This window comes from Nicrophorus vespilloides, unplaced genomic scaffold, assembly GCF_001412225.1.
Source record: "Nicrophorus vespilloides isolate i.1.1-1 unplaced genomic scaffold, Nicve_v1.0, whole genome shotgun sequence".
Lineage (NCBI taxonomy): Eukaryota > Metazoa > Arthropoda > Insecta > Coleoptera > Silphidae > Nicrophorus > Nicrophorus vespilloides.
In genome coordinates, this window is record NW_017097315.1 from 84,639 (window position 1) to 110,922 (window position 26,284).

Below are 26,284 nucleotides of genomic sequence, written 5' to 3' on the forward strand. Positions count from 1 at the left end.
GATTAATTCTGGAACTTAAACTTCTGATGCCTCTCTTTCACATCTTCAATCAGTTTTCTGCCCTCCTGGTCATCTTTGTATAAAGCTTTTCGTTGCTCTTCAATGTTTCCCAAAAAGCTTTCCCTGAAAAGAAAATTTATAATTGTTGCTAACCTCAAATTTGAATCTTTTATTACCGGTATACAAAAGCAATTCCACCGGCCACCAAGAATCCTCCGAAGACAATAGGAAAACGGAGTAAAGTTGATTTAGGAATCGGCCTCGGCATTGTTTTAATTCTTTACAAAATAAACTCTTCGTACAAGAACTTCAGTATTATTTATTTTGGATTTAGGTTTCCTCGAAGTTAAAGGAAAAATGTTAATGAGACATCTAGTGGTGGATTAATGTAATGAAGACTTTTAAATTTATATGTAACTTTAGTTGCCTATGGTATAAGAGTGGCCATACCACTTGGCTGAAAAGAAAGCACATGTGTCAACATAACCAAAGAAGTTAGGCTCGAGAGAAGAACTGGAAGATTGTTATTATATTAAGTGAAAATGCCGGCGATAGCGAAGGTGCACAACACTCTGGTGTATAAAGGGAGTAATTTCTTCAAACAAAGATTGGTGCTATCTGTTTTGAGTGGAAAACCAGTTAGAATAGTAGAAATAAGGTCTATGGCTGATGAGCCAGGTCTTCAAGAGTTTGAGGTGAGCTTAATTCGTTTATTAGACAAACTGACGAACGGCACAAAAGTGGAATTGAATGAGACTGGCACAGCTGTGTATTTTCAACCAGGACTGTTGCACGGAGGTCAAGTTGATCATGAGTGCAGCACTCAGAGGTCCCTAGGATACTACTTGGAGGTATTGCTTATGTTGGGTTTGTTCTGCAAGGAACCCATTTGTGCAACTCTGAAAGGTGTAACAACAAACAAGATAGACCCATCTGTAGACCATGTAAAGGCATCAATGATATCCACATTGAAGAAGTTTATTTTAGAAGATGAAGATCTAAATTTGACAATAAAGAAAAGAGGGATGCAGCCATTGGGTGGTGGTGAAGTAGTACTGAGGTGTCCTGTCCGCAGGCAACTTAGGCCTGTCCAGTTAATGGATATTGGTATGATCAAGAGAATTAGAGGAATAGCGTTTGCTCTGAGAGTATCACCAGCTATGTCAAACAGAATGGTTGAGAAGGCTAAAGGTGTTCTGCTAAATTACATCCCAGATGTGTATATAAACACGGATATGTCGAAAGGAAAGGCGTCGGGGAAGAGTCCTGGTTTCGGAATTCATCTGCACACGGAGACGACGAACGGTATATTTTACTCGGCGGAGAGCATCTCGAACGACGTAGCCAATGGAGAAGAACCATCAGTGCCTGAAGATGTTGGCGTTGACGCTGCTAACAGGTTGTTACAAGAGGTTTACTTGGGCGGGTACACCGATTCCACATCTCAATCTTTAGCAATTTTGTGCATGGCTTTGGGTCCAAAAGATGTCTCAAAGATGGTTTCTGGACCACTCAGCGAGTACACGGTCGGTTTCCTGCAGCACCTCTACGAATTTTTTGGCGTCACATTTAAATTGGAAAATTATAACAGCGAAAACGACGAAGACGAGGAATCTAACAAAGTTATGTTAACGTGTCTCGGAATTGGTTACAGTAATCTTAGCAAAAGAACATTATAAATATGTTTCCATCCTTGTTTTATATTTTGATAATAAATAATACTGTGATAATAAATAATATTGTTTTCTTTAATGTTTATTAGCCACACGTATAAATAAACGTCAACGTTCTTGTTTAACAAATCTTCATAATTTCATTTCATATAACATGACTTCTTGTAATAGAATTTCGTATATAAGATAAATGACTAATTTTGTTTCAAAATATTATATAGTTTCTTCATACAATTCGAAAAAGTTTATATAAATTTAAACTAGTTTATAGTTGATTCTTGTACATTAATGTGAAATATATAATTAATTTTGTTTTTAGTTTCATCATCTAATAAATAAGTCGAATATTTATTTCAATTCTGCAAAATAAAATTCAGTAATTTAGATCAACGTTAAGTAAAATTTATTTCCATTAACAACAACAATGATGAGAAGTACATATTTGAATAGCCTTGGATTTGTGAGTTCGAAATCCAATCAGTATTTCTTAATGACAAAAGTCTTACAGCCCTTTTTATTGTATAAAATCATAATCAAATTGCAATTAACAATCATTAAAACAAATAATATACATGGAAAGTTCCCTATAAGTAATAAAGATCAATGAGCGATTTCCAACATTTTTTGTACGTGCACAATTTTCTTCCCTTGGTTTCCCCAACGATTAAAACAAATAATATACATGGAAAGTTCCCTATAAATAATAAGGATCAATGAGCGATTTCCAACATTTTCTGTACATCCACGATTTTCTCCCTTGGTTTCCCCAACGATTTTCCATTTTCTTCCTCGTACTGGTCTATCTTCAGCCAATCTTTCCATTCCACCACTTGAACGTTATTCTCCTTCAATTTAGTACCTATACTTTCGAAGCCTGGCTTAGGAATAGTTAACAAATCATTGACTTCTTCAATCATCAAACCAGCAGCATTAAAAGCGTTGTTCATCGTGGTCAAAATGACACCGGTAGGTCCAGTAGCCAACCAGCCACAAGCGTAAAGACCATCGGACACCTTAAAATTCTTCTGCTCAACAGTACCCTTTTTGTCATCGAACGGAATAGCAGCGTCAATAGAAACAGATTTGTAACCTATACTGGTTACAGCCATACCACAATCCAAGTACTCGACCTCATCAGTCAACGACGCTCTTTGTGTTCTGAAATCGGAACCTTCCATCTTATTAACACCCAATTTCACTTTTTCAACAGCTTCTGCACCTTGGAATTCCAATGGAGACCTAAAGAATTTGGGTATAAATGCTTTTTCTCCCGCCTTGTTCTCTCTCATAGATTTCAACATTAGTTCAGTTAAACGTTTCCTGGGCCTCTGCAACTCTGGAATTATTTCCTCAACACCGACGAAATCGTTTTCGTTCCAAACTGACTTGCAGTTCTCAAGTTTCGTCATCTCTCTGAGCTCTTTAATAGTGAAAGCTGCTTGCAATGGACCCCTCCTTCCAACCAGATAAACAGTCTTCACCTTTGATGAGGCAAGGTGGTTTAAAGCTACCTCAGTAATATCAGTTTTCTTAAGAATATCAATTGGTGTCAATAGAATCCTAGCAATGTCTATGGCGACATTTCCTTGACCAAAGATAGCCACATTTGGATTACTCAAATCCACTGGCAGATCTTTATCCCATGGTGTACCATTGTACCAGCCAACCAAGTTTCTTGCAGACAAGACGTTTTTCAATTTTTCTCCAGGTATATTCAAATATTTGCTCTCATCAGCTCCATAAGCCTACACAAGAAAAACAATGATATTTCAACTATTACCTATAAAATATCAAACATTATTTACCAATAATACAGAATGGTATGCTTCTTTCAAATCCTTCAGATCAATATCTTTCCCAACATCAACATTACCCAAGAATCTAACATTCTGCTGCTCAGCAGTCTTTGTAAAGGTGTGCACAACATTTTTCACTTCCGGATGATCAGGTGCCACTCCAAATCTAAAAGGGAAAATTTCAATATAATTAGCAACTCTTTTTCATGATGCATTACCTTACTAAACCAAAAGGCACTGGAAGCCTTTCATAGATATCAATCTGTGCCTCTGGTAACTTTCTGGACAGCACCTGAGCTGCATAGAAACCTGCTGGGCCAGCACCAACAACACACACCTTAGATTTTATAGATGTATTTGTTGAAAAGGATTTTTTAACTATATTTAAGATGTTCTTTTTCATGATGTAAATTTATTATTAAATATAGGTTATAGCAAGTATGATTATGCACTTTGTTCTTGTAATTTCACAATAGTCAATGTTCAATAACACTTGTATTGATAAATTTAATTATTATTACCCATACAATCATCTATATGTATACAAAATTGATTTCGTGGCATATACATATATTTTCAAATACAGAAATTTAATTTTTAATTACACTGTAAGAAACTCTTAACAAGCAGTATGTTTTTCAGTGTAAGAGTAAACAAAGATTGGATTAAAGCATACAGTACTTATTATATGTAGATAATTCGACTTTCACAAGTTCTGCATTTGGTTATCTAGGTTATTTGAAATAATTCTATGTTGATTTAATTTGTTGCTAATAACATAAACTATTGCTGTTTCGTAGTAAATTTAATGTTTATTGTAATAGTTATACATAATACAAAAGTATACAAATATAAAATCAATGCACGATGATAATTAATCAAAAACTATTACAAAGTACTTTTCACTTAAAACAATAGTTAATAATATTTTAATGTACAAATGCATACATATACCTACGGTTTTTCTGGACAAAAAACATAAAATAATTTATGGACCACGGTTTTTCTGGATAAATATTTATATTTTTTATATGAAAACATAAAGTACAAATATGTGAAATTGGTTGCATAAGTTATCTTTCAAGAAATGTAAAAGTCATTTTACGTATATCTAAGTTTATTTGATGCATTTCAATTAATATGAACTATGCATGTACAATTCTGAATAAATGTTTCAAACGTATTAGAATCAAAGTATCTTTATGGAAATCCACCAGAAATATCAAGCATTTAGATTTTTTTCGTTAGAAATAATCTGCAGATGAAGTTTTCTATTTATCTAGATGCATTATTTAGTTCAACTATAAACAATGTTTGGAAAACTCTAGGATAAGACTTCAATTACTGTTTTAGTTTTGAAAGAATTTTCACCCAAAGACATCAAAACAATAAATTATTTTCAATGCAATGAACTAAGCAAGTATACATGCTTGTTGTATACATTTATGTAATTCTAATATTTAATATGACATTAAAATATTGTTTATACATGCAATTTAATGAATAATTAAAAAAAAATGAAATACTGATTATTTTTTTAGAATTTATTTTTCAAATGTATCGTTTTTATTTGCTAACATTAATAGATGGACGTATATTAACATTGATATACTTTTATGTATGTATATATAATATATATTTTATTCTAAATGCTTCCATTTTTGTACATTTATTACTCTAAGAAATGAAAAGTAATTAAAGCGAAAGAAAAGAAATAATATATGAATAATCAAAGTGTGGCTTTATTAGAAATCTTATATAATATGTAAAATAGTTATTAACGTAGTGAATGCTGCAAGATAACTGGTTATATTATCAATCAGGAATAGTAGCTTTGGTATATTTGAGTAATCCATAGAAAAAAAATATAAAGACTGAGTTATTGGTATCTGACTTTAAGACAAAAAATGTAAAAATTTTCGAGTCGTTGTATAAATGAAGAAAATGTAAACCGAAAGCATTCACCGCCTGCATCTCATAATAGCAAAAATATAGTAGAGGAATCTTTTTATTTTTAATATAAAAAAAGAACGTTATTCCTCCATCACGTATTAAACTTAACATCACATCTATAACATTATTTTAATCTTTTCTCTGTTCTCCTTCTCTCCGCTCTCTTAATTATCAATAATTGTACACACCCAAACGAGTATAATGCATCATATATTGTTTCTTCATCTAATCAATAAAGGCAAAAAACTAATAATCATAATAAAAAATAATAACAGAACGAAAATCACTTCAAATTGAACGAAAGAAAGAAATTTTCGGAAAATCATCGCTCGTTGCTATCGCGCGTAAACCATAATAAAAATATAATCTATTTCTATATATGAATACACCATATGAATTCATGATCAAAAGAAACATATCTTATGCATTACAGATACACATTAGAAGGAAAGAAAAGTAGGTAATTATAAACGTAATAGAAAATAATAAAATCAGTAGAAAAAAAAAACACGCACACACATCGAGTTAGCTCAGCGAATTGTAAACAAAATAATTGAGGGGAAAAATACTTATTGTTTTGCAAATCAAATGAAGATTGTTTGTTTGTTTTTTTTGGGGGGGGGGGAAGAGCTAGGAAAAAATAGAGTGTATTGGTTGTATTTTGTTATTTTCTTCTCTTTCTTTCTGTTTCATATTCTTTTGGTTTTCTTGTTTCTTAAATATTTGTTCTGCACCTCGGTCTAGGAAGATCACCGAATACTGTATCACCGTGGACGCTTTTCGCGAGAGCCTTTATACTAGCCGCTATATCCATGGATTCCTCGGGCTGCGAACACAATATTTTTTTGTGTGAAATTTTGCGGTTTTTGTGGTTTGAGATTATATAATTACCCTCAAATCGTCGGGCTCATCGTGCAAATGGTTATTAGCGGGAGATAGAAATACTGGGATATTCATTGGAAGAGATTTCGCCTGGTTCAGTTGGTATTGGTTAGCTTTGCCAGCTTTGATCGGTATACCTTCATCGACGTCTTCTGTAAACGAAAACGAACATTAGTTAAACAAATAAGTAAACAAAATCTTAGTTTAAATTACCTTCGTTATCGGAGAGCTTCGAATCGTAATTGCTGTAGTCGTCCAAATATTCCATGTCCTCCAAGGGGAACAATCCTTCGGCGTCCAGCGAGTTCTTCTGGCTGATCTGCCGATGGATTGACACCTTCTCAGGGCTTTGCATGATGCCTCTAGGCTAAAAACGCAGAATAAACTACTACTACGAGTAAATGAAAAAATAGATTAGTCAAAAAAGGGGAATGTAAAAAAAACAAATAAACGGCAAGCAAAGAGTTTTTGTGATTACATTGCGACTAAAGAGAGAACTGAAAACGGAATGAAAGAAAGAAAGAAAAGGGTTCTTCTTAAAAACTCACTGTTATTCCCGGGGATAGCGGGGATTTGGCGGCGGCAACCGCGGGCCTCGAATTAAAATTATTTTCTTCAGGTACTTTCGCAGACTTGGAAGTCGCATTGAGCGGTGCAGACGTTTCCATTTTTGTACTTACAGGATTATTAAGTTTACTATTCAAAATCACCCTGAAACAGAAGCAAACACACACTCATTGTTTTGTATTCAATACGAAATATTGCAATGCCAACTTAAGATTCTCTATCAGAAGCTGAACTTGTTCAACTCAAATCAGTACATTTAATGGATTATTTGCGTTTCTCAGTTATTTCTTCAAAAAATACTTGGGTTCCTTTGATTATTTTCTTAAATTACATTTCTACTGAATTTCTGACCTTCAAAATATTTTTCAAAACTCTCACAATTTGAGATTATTAAGAATACTTTTGATCTTTATTCTATTGTAGAATTGATCAATTTGTTTAATATTTGCTTACCATAGTTTTCATAACTTACAACTATTGAATTTCAAAATAACTTTAAAATCTCTTTTCTCATACATTTTCTACGCTCAACGTCAAAACTCAAATATTCAATTATATAAGATGATATAACAACAATCCTACTTACATTAATAATCTGCCACGCATCTACGATTTTTACATAAATATTTGCAATAAAGTAACTGTGTTAACATACTAAACATTTCGTAAATTCGCGAAAACATACGTTCGTGTGTTGATTGCTTGCTTGCTAGCAGCAGCAGAGTCGTATATCTAAGTCTAAATTTGGATCGCATTGTGAACAGCTTAGCAACAAAAAAAACTAAATAAATATAATAGACTAATCCATTACATTACTTAGTAAATTTGAGAAAACTGAACATTACACTACAACCATATCTCGCATAGTCCTTAGGTTTCGATCAGTACGGATCTAAAGAACAGTTTGAAAATTTCAAAACAAACTAAATTTTATTATTTTTTCTTCTTTGTACAGTCAAGTCTCTTTATGTACGTTTTATTTTTATTCGGTTTTATTTAAAGTCCTCGTATAGTCCGGTTTCGATTACATTACAGATTACCCGGACTCTGCGAGGTATTGCTGCGTTTGTATACAGTTCAAAAGGAATATTATTCAAGTTTATTCGATACCTATCCTATCTGCCAATTGCGTAATGTTATTATTATTGTTTATAATGCGAAATTCATATTTCACTGATAAAAGAGAGCATAATATTTTCACACACATTATTTAATCATAATTAAATTTGTTTCATCATTAATTATGTACGTAATCAATACATTATAGGTATGTTATTAAGAAGAATTCAGCGCAAGAAATAACATAATCAAATTCGCATCAAAATCATATAAACAAACTCCAAATTCTATTAATGATACCAACTAACACTGGGTCAACACAGTTCAATTAATATTGAACGAACATGTTTACACATTTCATTAAATTTAAGTGCGTTTATTAATTCTCTCAAATAATAATTCGCAAATTTCGAAAATCAGCTAATTTGTTCAAACAATTCTGTCTAATTTAATTCGAAAAAAAGTAAAGTAAAATAAAGTTGGAGTTCACATCTATATTTTAGTATGTAATCATGGTAATAATATTCTGTTTAGATTGACAACGTTTAAGAAATTTCTAAATAATTAATAAAGTTATAGGAAAAGAATCAATGAAAGTCTATGAATTGATTATGATGGTTAGATATAAAGTAATTGTAATTCGTCTCACCATTCAAATATATTTTAACTGTGAATCAAATAAATATAGTCTAGTACTATACGATTGTTTATTAAGCCGGCTTTAAACAATAATGTTATATAACATATAATAAAATGTTCTATGCTTAAGTAAGAATGAAAATGAAACAAATTCCCTCTGAATTAATTATTGTCTCCACATAACTTGAATAAGGCAAATAAATTGAACTGTTAAAAAAAAGAATGACGAAACGAGTGGAAAATTTTCAAAATTTTTATCACGAAACAAAAGAATATAAAGTGTTGAGAGCGGAAGCACAAATGAATTATGTAACTAATCTAGAAGCCGATTGAAAATTTTCTTGTTGTTTAGTTTTCTAATTAAACACACACTATAATTGATCGAGCAATTCTCTTTTCTGGTTTCGAGAACATTGTGGATCGAAAAATTTATTAACTCACTTGTCGAAGGTTGTATTTGCTGTTCGGTTTTGTGGAGGAACGAGGAGAGCATGTTTCGACTACACCGACGCGACTAAACTGAATAATAAAACAATCTGTTATCAGCGGTATCGGTGATAAACGTGAATTACACATGTAGAGTCGCGATAAGTCCAAGTATTGAATATCATTAGTGAGAGGCCAAGATTTATCGAATTTGCGTGAAGTCATCTTAATGGAAAATGTATGAATACAAAAAAAAAATGAAATAAAGATGATAGCGAATAAAAATAAAACGAGAGAAGAAGGAGCAGAAGTTTGTTTTCATTCGAGCCTCTGCGTCAGCTAATTAAGCAGCGCAATTCTTGACACGGGAGAATGTGTTTTTCTCTCTCTATATATATATAATACATATATCCAGATAAATACGTGGTACATGTATTTATTCGTATTCCGAATAGGGAGCAAAATATGTAAGGAATATTTATTGTATATATATATGAAAGTAAAACAACAAGTATAGCAGAACACGTGGTGAGTCATTTTCCACGACAGCATTTTTTCCTTCGTTTTGGATCTCCTACTATTAATATTATAAAAATGATCAGTGCAATTGCGTTTCTTTATTGCGATTCAGATTCGGATTACGAAATTGAAGCCTCTGACGTCCTCAGAGTGACCATCCACAACACATGTTTTGTATTTTTGAATTGAATCGAAAAGTTGGAATACTCGGTATGTTACTCTTAAAGTATATAATGCAATAATTCATAGTGCTGCTTCGATCAGTACGGTTTGAAAATTTCAAAAGAAATTCAATTATAATTGACAAAATAAAAATAACTTATAAAAAAATGAGTATACAAAATTATTTTTATACAGAAATTATCGATTTTTACGTCCTAGACTAGTCCGGTTTCAAACAGTCCGGGATATTGTATGAAATAATTCCAAAGTTATTACTTGAAATATCAACTATCGGCTGTTAATTTTTAGAATAATATTATTCGATACTTTAACTAGTTATTCTATACATTATATAGTGATTATACAAAATAACAATACTTGTTGAAAAATTGAACAAAATATTTTATGCTTATTAGAAACATAAATATATGTTTTCATTTCATTCATTATTTGGCTTGTTTCAAGTGTAATTGTTGTTTTCTGGAATGTTCGTTTCTGGAATAAATCGAAGTTTCAAATAGAATTTGACTATATATTCGGTATTCTATGTAATAACTCAGGTATTGCATGAAATACTGAGTTTCGTCAGTTAATTTATGGATTAAGTAACATTACTTGATACATTCACTAGTTATTATATATCAGCGTATCTCAACCTTTTTGTCGCGCTCAACCTAACACATTTTTTTGTAGTCCTGACCAATTGCAGAGAGTATTTTTCCTCGCTTTGACACAGGATGACAGCTGTCATTTTGCAACCCATAGATTGAGAAACGCTTTTCCATACATTATCTAATTATTGTATAAAATGAAACTCTTTAAAGATTGAAACAAATTACCTAAGATAAATATATACTAATTAAACCAACCATATTATTATTATGACAAATACAAACAAATACATTAATTTCTATGAATAGACGAGCAAACAAATTTTATTGTTATTTTATCTTTAATTTAACTAGCTGTCATGTAATCTAACTAATTATAGTATTTTTTTTTCAAATAATTTTATTATTGTAGTTTATTTATACAGGTAAATGCAAAACGAGTCAACATGTAAACACTATTTAGATTATTCAATGGAAATATTTCACATTTGTACAGATCGCAGCATTTATTACATGTAATAAATAGATAAAGTATAATAAAGAGAACTATTTCAAACTTAAACGATTTCTAATAGATAATAACCAGTTATTTCATAGAATAACTATAATAAATATAAGTTTGTTGCTTGCAAAAAAGACGTTTGGCAATCGAAAAAAAGACCATTTACGGCTGCTTTTTCTGTATCAAAACCATTAAATTGTTTCACTCGCTACATCTCTTATTCATTCGTCCTCTCTCAGTAACCAACCAACAAACAAAAATATTCTCATTCGTGCCTTCAAAACAAACAAAATTGTGTTTCACTAAGTGAAAAGTTGAGTTGGGACATTTCAAGTACAGAATTTGTAATCAAACTTTTTTCTTTTATTGTTTCAAAATGATATTTGTGAAAAGAAACATTTCTATGAATTGAAACATCTTTAAACAGAATTTGCATTTAAAGTAAAATGAAATGTTTTTTTTAGATGCAATCATTTCTAATTAAAGCAATTAAATAATTGTAATAATATGTACTTTAATAACGTGAAAATATTGAAAACAAATTCTCAAGAAAATAAATTAAAAATAATTGTAATTATTTGATTGTATTTTATGAAATTAAATCAATTAATTTTGTAATTTATTAACGTGAAAATATTGAAAAACAAATTATCATTAAAGAAATTAAATTTTTATCAAGGAAATCGTTAAAAATAATAATTCACTTACGTGTTATAAGATTTTTGCATTTTATTTTCTAAATTGTCCGATTCACAAGGAGAAAAAGATTGATGCTCACCGTTTGCTAACAACAACTAAATAACACCTAAAATTAATTTCTGGTAACTAAATAGAAAATAAATCTCGAGAAGTCTAGGAAATACATATTTTTTTATCTGCATTACTACAGTAAATAAAGATAAACATATACAATGTTTATAAAGTAAAGTTGATTTAATTTAAATTAACTAATATTTGAGAAAGTTATTTTTTTCTTATATCGTATATCTTTATTTACCTTTATATTATCCTAGATTTGATATTGTTTTTTCCTATCTGTTATTTTCTACCTAAATCTCTATCATTTATTTTTGGTATATTTATACTAATTTTTATAGTTTAATTATATTATACATAGCAACGTTTCTCAACTTTTATTTGCCCCAATATTGGTTCGTGACCCAAAGGTTGAGAAACACTGGATAAACATGGGATGGTATGGCCTATTAAGATTTATCCTTTGACATACCAACCGAATTAAAGGATAATTCCTCTTTTCTGGACATTTCCTAGAAAATTATAATAATGCCCCATTAGGCATGTTCAAAAGAGTACAAAGCGTGTCCCAACGTCCCTCAAAGAGTTAAACAATGAGATTGAAGATAAATCTATTAAAATGAATGGTAACATAGCAACTGAAAATAATATGTTTTATACGAATCACATATATAAATTATAGTTCATGTCATGATTGCAAAGATAATGCTTTGATTAGACTGTGCAGGTTGCATCAGGTAATTGGAGTGATTAATCCATCAATCTTATTTCGGAAATTAATCTGATACGATTCCGTACGGTGACTGATCGTTCGGGAATTCCCAAAATGGTGTGTGTGCGTGTGATCAATTTTGGGCCTGTTAATTCTGTCACCGGATCCAAAAGATTCGGAACAAAGGAGCGCTTCGAACGTTAAAAATAGCGAGCGCACTCCTGGATATTTCCATCCTTCCAAACCAGAAACGCATCGAAAGCGCAGATACAAATAATTTTTGCAACAGGATTAATTGACTTATTAACTTATCTGATTCTGTATTGTAATAGATTATTGTGTAATTGTTCAAATAAAGCATTAATGTTTCTAGAAATAATAAGTGACGACTTGCAAATAAAATAAAACGATAATCTGTTGAAAGTATGTTACGTCAGACATAAAAAAAAACAATTTGGCTCCAAATTTGTCTTGATAAAATGAACCTGCTTTAACTAAATAAAACCTGTCACATCGTGTTACTTAATTTAAAATATTATAAATATATTATATCCATAAATATAGTGTATTTATTAATAGAATTGATTCACAATAAATACATATAGTAAACCATTGTTATAATAACCGTGTTATTTTAATATTTAATATGTTATTGAAAAATCGTGTTATTCTATAATCCAGATGAGATCATATTGTTATTCGAAGGTTGCCTATACGTACTTTGTAACTAGTTTTCTTTCTCAACTCTACGTTTTTAACTGTTTCAAACAGGGGCGGTGAGACACGCATTGTCCCATATTCTGAACATGCCAATGACCAGGAAAGAGGAATATCCTTTAATTTGGTTGGTATATCAAAACATTAATCTTGATACGCCACACCATCCGATGTTGATACAGTTGACGTAGCTGCCTAGAAATTTCTTGGGACTAGAAATTTAGGAATTTGACAAACTACATACGAGAAACTACATACGACGTAAATTCAGGAACTTACTGCATATCTTTTAATAATCCAAGCATTTAATTTCATGTTTTTTTTTTCTCGTATAAATCACTTTGTGCGTCAACTAGATAATACATTTAATTGCATTAAGTTTTGCAATTATATAAATATAGTATTTTACGTTCGTCATTATTATTTGTATACATAAGATAACTTAACATTTTATAATAATAACTTTTTTTAATCAAAATTACTTTTATAAAATAATATGACAATCGTATATTTTCAATTACATTATTGTGATTATTAATATTGAGGTTTATAACTTGATTTTCTATTTCATTTAAAATATAGACAATGCCTCAAATTGGTTAGGTAATCTAAAATAATTACTAACTGCAAACTAATAACTAGTTGCGAGTTATATAAATATTTTGTTATGTTATAGTTTCTTTGAAGTATAAATAATTTAATTACAGTGGAGCATCGCTTAACTAGCACCTCACATAACGAGAATTTCGCTTAACGAGCAAAATGAATTGTAAGAAAAATGACTCGCTTAACGTGCGACGTTTCGCATAACGAGTGGCGATGAGAAAAGAAGTCCCGGATTGCGCGCCTGCTACATAATTTTTAAAACTTGTGTACAGATATTATTGTATTGTATTGTAGTGTATTTTTGAATATGTTTCACTAAACGAGTATTTCACTATAAGAGTAAAAATCCGGAAATTTTGGAACGGATTAAGCGAGGTTCCACTGTATTTATAATAAAATAAACTAAAATTGTAATAATATAATAAAATAGTTGTTGTTTCATCTTCATTTTAATAATAATTTCTAACTTGTCACTGTTTGGAATTAGCTCTAATACTTTACAAATTATTAAACTTCATGTATGTTTATTTAACCGCTCTCCCATAACTTATAATGTAGTGCCGTAAAGGGGATTCGCTGTTAAAAGCATTTCGCTCTAAATTGCTAAAGTTCTAACAACGTGTACTCCCATCCATAAAACCGTTTAGAGCCATTTAGATGTAGCGCAATGCAAAGATCATTCAATTAACGGGCTCGTTTCGACGCAGGAATCAATGTTCCGAATTAATTCTGACTGCGTCATCGTCATCATGCAAATTATGCTAAACAAATTGAAACAAACTACAAGATAAAGAAAATGTCCATATACTTTTTTTTTATTATGTATGTTAATTAGTTTACACAATCCGTCTATAAATAAACTTTTTAAGCATTAGATTTTTTTTGTGTAATTTCATTGATATTTTGTTTGAACGTGTCTAAAAGGTTAACAAATTTTGCTTTCGACACATTGCAATTCTCCACTCATTTGTACCCGATAAAATTAATTCGATATTCATTTATATAAAATGTTATATTATGTATTTTCTGTAACAGAATTTGTCAACGTATGAGACGCATTAATTTTTTAATATATCGCGAAATGACAGCTGTTACTATGTGTCAAAGTGATAAATTGGCTCTTTCTATTTTTTAATTTTATAAACATGTAGGAAAAAGTTTGAGAAACGCTATTTTATATACATATTTTTAAGTATCAATTAAAGTAATATAATAGAAGATATATCATTCATAATTTGACATTTAATGTTCCTGTTTTATTTTTTTTATTAGATTACTTGCATCTTATTGTTCCTTATTGTAATCATTTCAATGTATTCACTCAATGTTTATATTATGACTAATATAACTCATGTAAATACTTATGATAAAAAAAGACAAACCAGTCATAGTCATTTCACTCTTTGTTAATTATATAGACTTTTATAGATTATTAAGATATGACTAATATCATCTTAACCTCATGTTTTTAATTTTTAGGCAATGAAAATCTTCATTGATCAAACGGACGCAAATAACGCAATACTTTATGATTGTAGTTTTTGAACAAAAAATAATTTTAATACACAACAATTGATGTTTACCAATGTTTAAAAATGACAATTTAAAGATCGCGACTACTGGAATAATCTTGGTAATTTTCTTTTCAAGAGGAAATCGGACACTCAACCATTTAATTTATATGTTGTTTCTTTTTGGTTTTCTTCTTCTCTGTTCATAACAACATTAGCCTACTTCAATTTAATACTCTTTATAATTACCCAGTCGGAGCATTGATTTTCTAAAGTTGCGCAACTCCGCCTCTTACATCATTAGCAACAAAGCATTAACGAATCTTCCTGCCCAGTAAGTAAGTTTCTATAATAGGTCAAAAGCCTTTCCATCTGTCTATCTTCGATCGTATTCTATAGTTTCAATATATTAAGCTTTTTATTGTTTATGTCCTCAATTTATTTTACAGTACTTTATTTTGATAATTAATGTCAGCAAATTGATAGATCAAGGCATATGATATTTATATTTCAATATTAATAAAATTATCTAAATAAATATTGAATTTTACATTCAAATGGTAGAATTTTTAGTCATTGTAATTTTTTTTCAAAGAAAATTGTAATTACCTTAAGAAGAACAGATCTTTAGGTATATCTTCAGAAAACTCTACATTAAGTCAGTGATCTACTTCCGCAAACATGATCTGTGAGCCTCCTTGTCCGAACGAAACGTTAGGGTCACTAGACTAACACTGTTTGGGCACCAGACACCAGTTATGTAGATCAGTGTTTCTCAAACTTTTTTTGTCCGCGTACTTAAAAAAATTAAAGGACCCCCGAAAAATAGGTAGAAAAACATACCTCTGTCTGTCATCAATTTGTAAATTATTTATTTTTTCTTATTTTGCGCCAATAAATCGATATTATTGTTATAAAACAATAAATTCTTGTACATTTTCAATTTAGAAATATAGTGGAAGCTCGCTTAACGAGCATAATCCGTTCCAAAAATTTCTTGCGAGTCTTTTTGTTCGTTAAGCGAAATGCTCGTTCCACTATAGTCTACTTTTCTTAAAGTAGAAGATTGTAAAAATTGTTTTACCATATTTTATGAAAGACTAAAGTAAATAAATATATTGACAAAACCAGTAGTAAGTTTGCTAAAGTTGTTACTTTATTCCTTTCGAATTCCTTTTGTGCAACTTCTTTGTATTCATCTGCATTATTAAAGTTATGGATATTTTAAAATATATTCGATTTATGAGCTTCTATATTTCATAAAAGTATAGACAATATAATGAAGTGAATAAAAATATTGAAAGTTTATTAAGTTTGCCGATATAATAGGTATGTTGTCTTTGTGCTGTTTCTTTGTAATCAGGGCTTGCAGTAATGTTATAAGAACATCTAATTCCTTCTCAAAGTTTTTTTTAAGTATATTTTTCCATATTTCATAAAAGTATAAAGATAATAAAATCTTTTATTAAACTAGAAACTTATTTCTTTGAGATTGTCAATTCATAGTTTACCTTCTTAAAGCTCTATGTTCTCTATGTGCTACTTCTTTGTATTCATCCAAAGCAGCGTACTGTTGGTCCGTAAATTTGCGGACACTCTCATCGGTCGCAGTCACTTTCTTGTTAATGCATTCAGACAGCTGCTGCTTAAGACTGGTTACCACCATTTCCATGTCGTTAGACAGATCTACGGAAGAGACAGATTAATTGCAAACGTCTAAAAAAATAATAATAATAAAATAAACAAACAACGCATTAATAATATGACAACCCTAACGAAAATATTATTGTTGATGATTCAACAACTTACAGTCGCTTCTTGCGGAGAGATCCTCATCGTTCGTCCTCACCACGATGTTAAAGACCGGCGAGAAGTGTTTGCTCTTCCTCACGTCCAGAACGCTCGTCGCCTGCAACAGCATCAAGAACAAAAAACATCACAATCAATATTTGTGATTCCCTTCAGCGATTTATGTGTTTCCATTGTGAATCTTATTATGAAGTCTGGAAACAAACATATTGACTCTCTAAAATAACAGCGACAGAAATATATGTATGTATGCGATTTGCATAAATGGGTATTAATAAGAATGCTTTTAAATCAAAGGCAGCTAGAAAAAAAAACTTTCACAACCGGAGAGACGCCAGTCTACACACACAAACACGCGCGCCGTATTTTCTAACGAATTCGGACTTTAATGTATCCTTTACATTATTATTCAAGTCGCGTTACGCAATGTTTATTTAACACAAATTTCAATTCGTTTATATACTCTTGTGTGTGTGTATATAAAGCTGGTATAGTTGGTAATAAATTGGTTGCAGAGAAATTGATATTATCATTGAATAATATTTTTTTATTGAAATCTAGAGAAATATAGCATTTCCAATAAATTATTAAACTTAAATGAATACAATTTATTAATTGAAACGTTGCAAAACCAATAAATCTAAGTGTTTGCAAACATTTTCCTCCACGTATTAGACAATATTAATTAACTACATAACAACTGTAGATTTTAATTATCCAACAACATATACGTGAAACTTGAACTATCCAAGCTTATCTTCGTATCTTTTGATGGTTATTTTTATTTCGAAGTATTTAGTATTTAATATGAAGAATTATTCTTAAGTAATTAAAAGATTAATTTTCAAATACACAATTCTCATATTTGTTATGGGAAAAATGGTGGTTATCTAATAAATTATAATTATCTTATATTGAATGAATTGAAATGTTGTCCGTTTCTGAAAATCTTCTTATATCGAGACAACAATGTATAGTTTATTGCTTTCTAATATTTATATCACAATCATAAAACGTCTGTTTCCGACTCAAATTATTATTTGTAAGTGGACGTTAATCAATAATTATTTATGAAGTTCAATGAAAACATGAATTGTCTTCCAATTTAATACTAATGAACGTTTATTAATTTGACATTGATGTTAAATTAAATATCAGAATGTATATGCTTGCCACAGATATTTAACAATATTTTACCTAAGCAACTCAATTTTATGCAACCAGTTAAATACACATGTTCTACTGGTTATTCATTACTTGATACTTTCCAAGTTACTTGTAAACCACATGTATATATATTTATTATCAATTACTTGTGTAACAGTACTACTTGTCAAATGAGCTTGTTTTAATAAAAAGTAACTTGCCAAATATTTCCTAAATTACTACATTGTATTTACTAATATTTCTTACTTGGAAGGTAATCATTTTATGATATTGAATCACGTCTACAATTCCAAAATAATTCTACTATTTTAAAACAAAAAAAAATGTAATTTTGCGAATCTTTTGCAAACAAAACTTCCTAGTACGAGACTTAGATAGGATAAGGTTTCACTGATTTCCATCTCCCATTAAAAGAAAACATATATAATATTACATTTTTTCGTCCCTCTTTACTACAGGTATAATTGTATTAGTTTCTTAATAATGGTCATTGTTTTCTTAAATGTAAAATGGGATTGATATAAGATTTAATAAATTGAAATATGAATACCGTAGATTATATTCATTAAAAGTGTAAATTTGAAAAGGTTTAGAAAGGCGATATAAATCTATGGCCAAGATAGACACACAGATAGATACTCGAGACACACGTTGTTCCTATTATTTTTTTCTCTAAAAAAAATTATACGGCTCTAATATTAGTTTTATGATGTCAAGGACATCGTGCGCCAATTTTTCGTCCGAAACTCGCTTTTTGGTCATTCCTCCGCCTCCGGATGATGATTTCTTCGACCGAAGGTGTAAACAAAATAAAATAACCTGTTTACAATTGCCGGCGAGTTGCGCAACCCGAACGGCGATGTCTCTGCATCAGTTAATTGAATAAGCAACAAAATACAGTTTCTGGCTGACTTATGGCTGTTTATTGTGTGAATATCATTCTTATACACGTGCATAAATCTCGTCTCCGACAATGTCGTTTTCAAAAGTAAAACCTGTATTCTGATGGGGGTTTTCTATGGATAGATGAATGAACAAAGTGTTGGCTTACCAATAGCTTGGAAGAAACCAAGACCAAACCGGCGCCCTTCTCCCTGTGGACAGCATGCGTACAGGTGTTGCAGTTGATGCATTCGTGTATTAGCCAGGACCCAATGTCCCTGGTGATGATCAGGCAGGCCTGCGCCTTGTTGATCTTCGTGAGCTTGCCTATTTGTAAAATTTTCTGCAACAGAAGATGAATTGGTTAGATGAGAATCGCTTCGAATGAATAAATTTGCAGTAAACAAATGGTGATTTGACTAAAAGCAAGAATTGCGGATGCATCTCGAGGCTGGATCTAAATTTATTCAGACACGTTTCGAGGATTTCCATTTGAAGCGAATTTTTGTGTTGACATTCATCTTGGATCGCCACCGGCGGCACATTTGCATTACGTTTTTATTTGCGCGCTAATTATTTAACGTCTCATTAGCGAACGACGAACGCATTTCCTGAATGCATTTCATTACAACCCGAAACAAACATTTTCAACAAGTCCCAGTACGCTCATCAAAATATTACGCAATTTTCAATGTATTCTTGTACATGATTGATAGATGGATCAACCTCAATTTGAGGATAAATATAGTTTGGTAAACAGAACATATTGTGCTACAAGAAATACTTCATAATATCTAGATATCAAGTGAAGAATTGAGTATAAAAAGTACAGTTTTATCAAAAATAGTTTTCACACTGTCAACAGAGATATGCAATGCGCAGTATTTGCTATAAAATTCATGAATTTAATCAACAACTGCTTTTTTTATCATCGTGTCGTCATTCCTCCTAAAATTGCATTCAAATGAGTAAATTTTAACTGGCCTCATAGTTTTTATACTGTCGATAATCATGTAATGCGTAGTATTTACTACAAAATTCAACAAATTGTTTACTATATTTGCTACACATTGAAAGTGCTTATAATTTCATAGTTTTTTGTTTGTTTTTCATCATAATTGAGCGATACGCAGTTGTAACTTGATTGATGAAAATAATTTGTTTATTTGTTAATTAATATTATGTTCCTCAAATGTTGAATTATAACTTAAGTACATATACAACTTACGAGGATCAACAGCAAACACAATTAACTATAAATCTAAAGATTAAATTTAGTTTGTAACTTGTTTAATATCCATGAAACTAAATGGTATAAACAGGGCCGTAAACTGTTCTGTTACAATATAGATGTACAAAATACATGAGGGTCATAAAAACATGCTGTTTCAATCTTTGTAGATTTACTATTTAAGCTGCTGTAAGTAGATGTTCAGTTTAGATGTTTAAAAAAAATGTCGTTAAATATCATTTAAACGTGCTGTATATGAATTATATATTTCATTATGTGGCATTAAAGTATAAATAAATCAGAGTTCAGTAAACTGACAGAGAAGGAAACGTTACATAATTTGTAAATAGTTGTGGTCAGCAAATTTAGCAGTAAATAATAATAAAGCTACTGAAGTTCGACTTTGTACAAACTTAAATACAGTACCTTCTCGACATACAACCACTCGCACTTACGACGAAAAAAAAATGAAATTCAACTTAAGTCAGAAGTTGTGAAACGAAATGCTATAGAAAGTCTAGAAGTAATTGTATAAAGTTTAATAAAGATTAGCTTTAATTTAATTGTAATAATTATTTCGGTTTAAATCCTTAATTAACAAATGTAATCCAGTGATTGGTTATAGCCTTAAACAGCATTTAGATATGAACATTAAAAATTTGAATAAAAATTGATTTATTTCATAAAGACTGGTTTATAATAAGCAATAATAAAAATGCTGGCACCATGAAAAAAAAAGAAACATTAATAGAAAACGCCAGCATTTGCATAAAACATGAGTAATCAGTTTCGTTCCACATCTTCCGCGGTTTCCGATTTCAACCTTGAGTAGGGTTCAAGATTTGTTGTATTGTTTTTATATATATATTCATTCTCAAAATCTTTTTTCCAACATTGCAGTTGCCAAGACTCGACTTTTACTTATACAATATTACAAATAAGAAAATATCGCCTCAGCTTATGCAATGCAATGGCGCAACGTAATTGGGCAGAAAGACGTCGGGTCGTTAACCCTCCGCAATTCGTTTGTTTAAACAATAATTGCAGTCGAGCACAACAACAAACGAACGGCCAATGATGTTGTAACGAACTGTAAAACGATGATAATTCAAAACATAATGTTTGGGATGATTTCCAACTTTTTTTTTGACCCATGCTCAACTTCGCGTGTGCGTACGTACATATTCAGCAAGTATATTTTCGATTGCATTGAAAAACAAACGCGAAGCGATGACATCAAGTAGTTTGAAAACAATTGAAATCGTTTGATATATGTGTTTTCTTTTTGTATCTGCTCGCACGTAAATTGTTATTAATAGAACGATGATTACGATTAAAAAGTGAATGATTTTACGTTCAGCAATTGAAGAAATTTATACAAAAATGAAGTAACAAAGAAGGAATTGCGATTGAAATCGCTTGTTTTTTTTTATATAGAAATTATTCATACACAAATCAATATTTATAATTCAATGACTACGATTAAAAAGGGAAAGATTTTGCATTGGAAATAACGAAAGTAATATTAAATTAACAAACAATATTTTAATCTGAATTAATAATGTATTACTTAAAAAAACATTAGATTATACTGAAAACAATTTATGTAATAAGCAACTAGACTTTTCTTATTATTGTTGTAATAAATATTGTTAATATTATAAAATAACAACTATCATTGAAAACAGAAATAGTTAAAGTTGAAAATAATACAGATTTAAGTAAACGAAATTATTAATTAATATTAACTTCTCGATTTACGACAGTGTTTCGATTTGCGACTTCGGACGTAAATTATTGTAACCCGAATTTCATGCAGAAATAATAAAATCATTTCATTTATAGAGAATAAATAACATATATTATATAATTTAATAACAGAAATTCAAGTACAATTTAACTATCTGTCTTTGTAGTATAACAATGATTTGTTCAAGAACTGTCCTTTATAGAAAGTTGCTTAACTTCTCTTCTCATCATTTTTCTTATAATTCATTTTGCTCATTAAGCGAGGTTCCACTGTATATATGAATCAACAACAAAAATTTAAATTAAAGAAAGATATGAAATATGGATGAAAACTGAATTTAATCTAGAGAATAATTGTAGTTACGTAAGAAACTTGATATTCTAACAATGAAATATATGTGTTATGCAATTAGTTCTTCAGTCAGCTGTTCGGTTCTTTGCATGATTTAGGAAAGGTTTACATCATTATAGTTTAGGAATAGATGTAAATACAGATGCAAGAATAAATCCGAGGGTTTGGAAAGCTGAGCGTTCGTAGTCGTAATAAAACGTTGTTATTTATTTCTACGCGCAAAGTTGAATAACATCTGGGAGAGACCAAGAAATGTAGAGAGAAAGAGAGAGAGAGAGATGAAAGGAGAGGGCGTTTCGATTTTTGTTGTTGTTGTATTATTAAAAGTAGTAGTATTTTCGTATCCGCGCGGTGTTTTCGAAAACGCGTATTTCGATGATGATGATAATTCATGGCCATTGGCGTTATTTTTAAATTAAACGATTCACATACACCACTCTCTAACAGTTCATGCAGAGAAATACACATGCGAAAGCGTTCACGGAGTGGAGGCGAAAACTCTCTGGTGACACCAGCAAATATTTGCGAGGAACACAAAGGAAACTATCATTAGATGTGCCAAGAAACGTTATATAAAGACATGGCAATCTATGATTCCGGATGGAAACGATGAAGATATTGTGTTACAAATCTTGAGCAATAAATATTTACTGTTTTTTTTTGTATTTTATCTAACGTCCTGGTAATCTCCATAAAACTCTCTCTCTCTCTCTCCACTGAAAGATTGATAGCGTCGATTTATTTTTAAATGACACTGTTTACTTTCTTTTTGTTTTGGGAAACAATCATTATCCACTCTGATAGCGTTCGTATTATATCGCAACTTAAAAAATTATATAATTACGTTGAAATAATTCAATTTTGTATGTTTTAGTCGGCTGACGATGGATTTCGATTCGTAAAAAAAAAATAAATACATTATTTTTCAGTTTCTGCGATGAAATGATTATCGCGAGATGCAAATGACCATGAAACTCTCGTACACAAACCAAACGGCTAAGTAACATATCATAGCGTAAAGTAGGTTAATTCCACTGCCGCTCGAAGCTGTAAACAAAAGCTGTATCGATGACAGATTTCAATTTCCTTTAATATGTTTGGAATTAGGTACACAGAAATATGTTTATGAGTGCATTAAAGTCACGTTGTAGATTATAAATGTATGATTTTCGTTTAGTTACAACACGTTCATGTGCTTGAGATCATCTAGGTTGTTGTTGTTGTATGTGTACTTATTATTTTATTGCTGCGTAACGGCAGTTTACGTATGTTTCAGCCCACTCGAGATTTTCGTATTATTATTTATCATCATCATCTCCAATCGAAATGTGCACGATTTTAATTATCCGCCCGCTGTTATTGAAGTTAACGCGCGACAATAGACCTTTATTCATTAATCAGTCGATACACATAAAACTAGCATGAAAAAAAAAGAGAGTCCGCAAAACGACCTATGACCTTTCAATTGAACGTTAATCAAGGACATCTTAGTTAAAAATTGAGTAACTTTTATCATATTCCATAGTTAAATCTTCACAACAAATATCAATAATAAACATTATTTCAATTAAACGTTAATCCAAGCTTCTTAATTACACTTATATTTTTTTAATATAACATAAACTTCATAGTTGAGTTGGCAAATAGCAAATTCCATCTAAATACAGGCCAATACAAACGTTGCTTAACTACCGTAAGCGTTTGAAACAATAAATATAGGTTATACGCATTTTTTTAACACATCATAAATAAATGTATTTCATTTAAGCGTGCAATGATTAATTTATTTAAATTGCACAAACAAGCGAATATAGAAAAAAAAAATAACACTCGCTGATTTATTCCGATTTATGCGTTGCCATTAGAATATAATTGATAAACGCTGCATTACATGCAATAAAAACTATTTAATTATTATGTAATGCAGAATAATAACAATAATCTTTGTCAACAATATGAGGTGGTTAATATTCTGCGGATGTTCGCCGTTTTAAAGCAATGTACTTTATTAATTAAACGTGGAATAAATTCGTTTACTCATGATGATAACAATGTTTTAGTTTAAATAAATTTTTAAATGTTTTGTAATGAGTTTTTTTTATTCTTCTCATAATTGACCTTTGACGTTGACGTTGATGAAGTTGTTGCCAAAAAGGAAAATTACATTTTTTATTTTGGAAGTCCAGTTGGATTTGCTTAACTTTTGTTAATTGCAGTGTACTAAATTTATCCATAACCTTTGTATCTTTTGTGCAACGTCAAATTAAGATATTGGCAAATAGAAAATTACATACATTTATTTTGTTATTGATCTATGTATTTTAAGGATGGTCACCTATCCAATTGGATTTCGCAGCACGCGTTGCTTAACTTTCGTAAACAATTTTTAAAATATAAATATCACAATTGTGTTAAAAATGATACTTAAAAATTACTTGTTTCTTGATCTTAATGATTCCAATTAAATGCAATTAAAGAACAAACAAAAAATGATTTATCTTGATAAAAAAGTAAATGTATACATTTTTTAATCTTAAAAAAGATTTATTTATATGAGTAAATTAATTTGCTAAGTAAATGTATAAATATGATTGATTAAAAATAGTAATAGTTGTATACCAAAGAAACGTAAGTAATTCAATATCATGAAAGTACATTGATACTAATATGTGATTTAGTTTCTTGGGAAAGTAAATTAAAAATAGATGTAACTTTTTTTTTGATGTATTTAGTCTTTTTAGAAAGTTATTTGTTAATTTATGTTATTGAGTTCATAGTTGTAAATCTGATTAGAAATATTGAGTGTAATTAATGAGTTATTAAATAATAAATGAGTTGGTTAATGATGATTGGCTTGAATCCAATATTGTTGAGAAACAAAGTTTTTTTTATATAAATTATAGTTGTTTAGTAGAAAGCTTTTGTGATTGATTATAAATACATTTGCTGATTATATAGAAAACAATAAAAATTATATGTGTCTATTGAAGTATGATAAAGGTACATAGATGAGATGATTACTATGGGATATGGGAAATGTTATGTAAGGTGGTCCGATCCAACTGAAATTATGATGATTTATTTGTTCGAGTACATGATTAATATAAATAATTGCATGGCAATTTGAGGGTGTTAAAGAGGTAATCAAATTGAGTCACAAATAAAATCCAACAAGTATATGAATTTAGTTGTGGAAGTAAATCGAAGGAAGTTTGGGATTATGAGGACAGGACAGCTTTTGATTGTGAGAAGGACAGTTGAAGGGGGTTGCAGGATGATAGGAAAAGAGGTTATATTGATGTTTGATAAGCTGTGATAAACGATATACAAAATGGTCGTACCTGTTTAAAAAAGATATCTTTAGCTTCGTCTTCGCTTAACCGTAGGTGATCTGCGTTGACCTCAGCATAGTCAGTGGATTCCGTTTCGATAATCACATTCAGGCATTCGCAGGCGAGCATCTTCTTCGCTGCACTCGGAGGAATATCAGAAGGAAAAATTGTAGTGAAAACGAAGAGATTAGCTCGAATGTGAAAGCCTCTTCCTGAGTGTGCGTATGCTGTGTGTGTCTGGCTTTAGTATGGATGAGTGTAGGATAGTTAACCTTTCCTCTTGCTACGTGCAAATGTTGTTGCCGGGTCGGTCGCACGCACGCACTCTCGCAGCACAACAGAAGAGGAACAACAAACAACAATAACAACAACTGGCAGATAGCAACAACGGAACCTTACGATCGGCGCGGATCAGTCGGAAGCGAAACGGGAAAGGAAAAGAGCGTGCAACGAAAAAAGAAAACCGAAATTTGCTTTTGGCCGTCGTTGTTCTGGAGTCTTTCTGTTGCGCCGTTACGTCTTGACAAAAACGAAGTAACACCTAAAACACTGGATTGCAGCTCAAGTTGTTCATCGCATACGTGACTGGTTCACAATAGGCCACGGAAAAACGGGGCTGGATTGGAGCTCGAAGCGCGCACCAAGCGCACGCACGCCAACACGTGATCCTC

The 26,284-nt window shown here is 30.7% G+C and overlaps 3 protein-coding genes across 3 annotated transcripts; 1 reads left to right on the forward strand and 2 right to left on the reverse strand.

Annotated features, from left to right (window-relative positions):
- The first annotated feature begins 435 nt into the window (after positions 1–435).
- Positions 436–1,720, forward strand: LOC108559758 (probable RNA 3'-terminal phosphate cyclase-like protein). Its single transcript, XM_017917103.1, has one exon. The coding sequence runs from the start codon at positions 543–545 to the stop codon at positions 1,677–1,679; it is 1,137 nt and encodes a 378-aa protein (XP_017772592.1). The 5' UTR covers positions 436–542; the 3' UTR covers positions 1,680–1,720.
- Positions 1,721–2,065: 345 nt separating this feature from the next.
- On the reverse strand, positions 2,066–4,126 carry LOC108559754 (NADPH:adrenodoxin oxidoreductase, mitochondrial). Its single transcript, XM_017917101.1, has 3 exons — positions 3,688–4,126; positions 3,479–3,635; positions 2,066–3,418 (listed from the first exon to the last, which is right to left on the reverse strand). The coding sequence occupies exons 1-3, from the start codon at positions 3,870–3,872 to the stop codon at positions 2,384–2,386; spliced, it is 1,377 nt and encodes a 458-aa protein (XP_017772590.1). The 5' UTR covers positions 3,873–4,126; the 3' UTR covers positions 2,066–2,383.
- Positions 4,127–5,191: 1,065 nt separating this feature from the next.
- Positions 5,192–26,271, reverse strand: LOC108559757. Its single transcript, XM_017917102.1, has 8 exons — positions 25,623–26,271; positions 19,119–19,292; positions 16,901–17,000; positions 16,603–16,777; positions 6,853–7,015; positions 6,518–6,671; positions 6,314–6,456; positions 5,192–6,248 (listed from the first exon to the last, which is right to left on the reverse strand). The coding sequence occupies exons 1-8, from the start codon at positions 25,740–25,742 to the stop codon at positions 6,138–6,140; spliced, it is 1,140 nt and encodes a 379-aa protein (XP_017772591.1). The 5' UTR covers positions 25,743–26,271; the 3' UTR covers positions 5,192–6,137.
- Between the last annotated feature and the right edge of the window lie 13 nt (positions 26,272–26,284).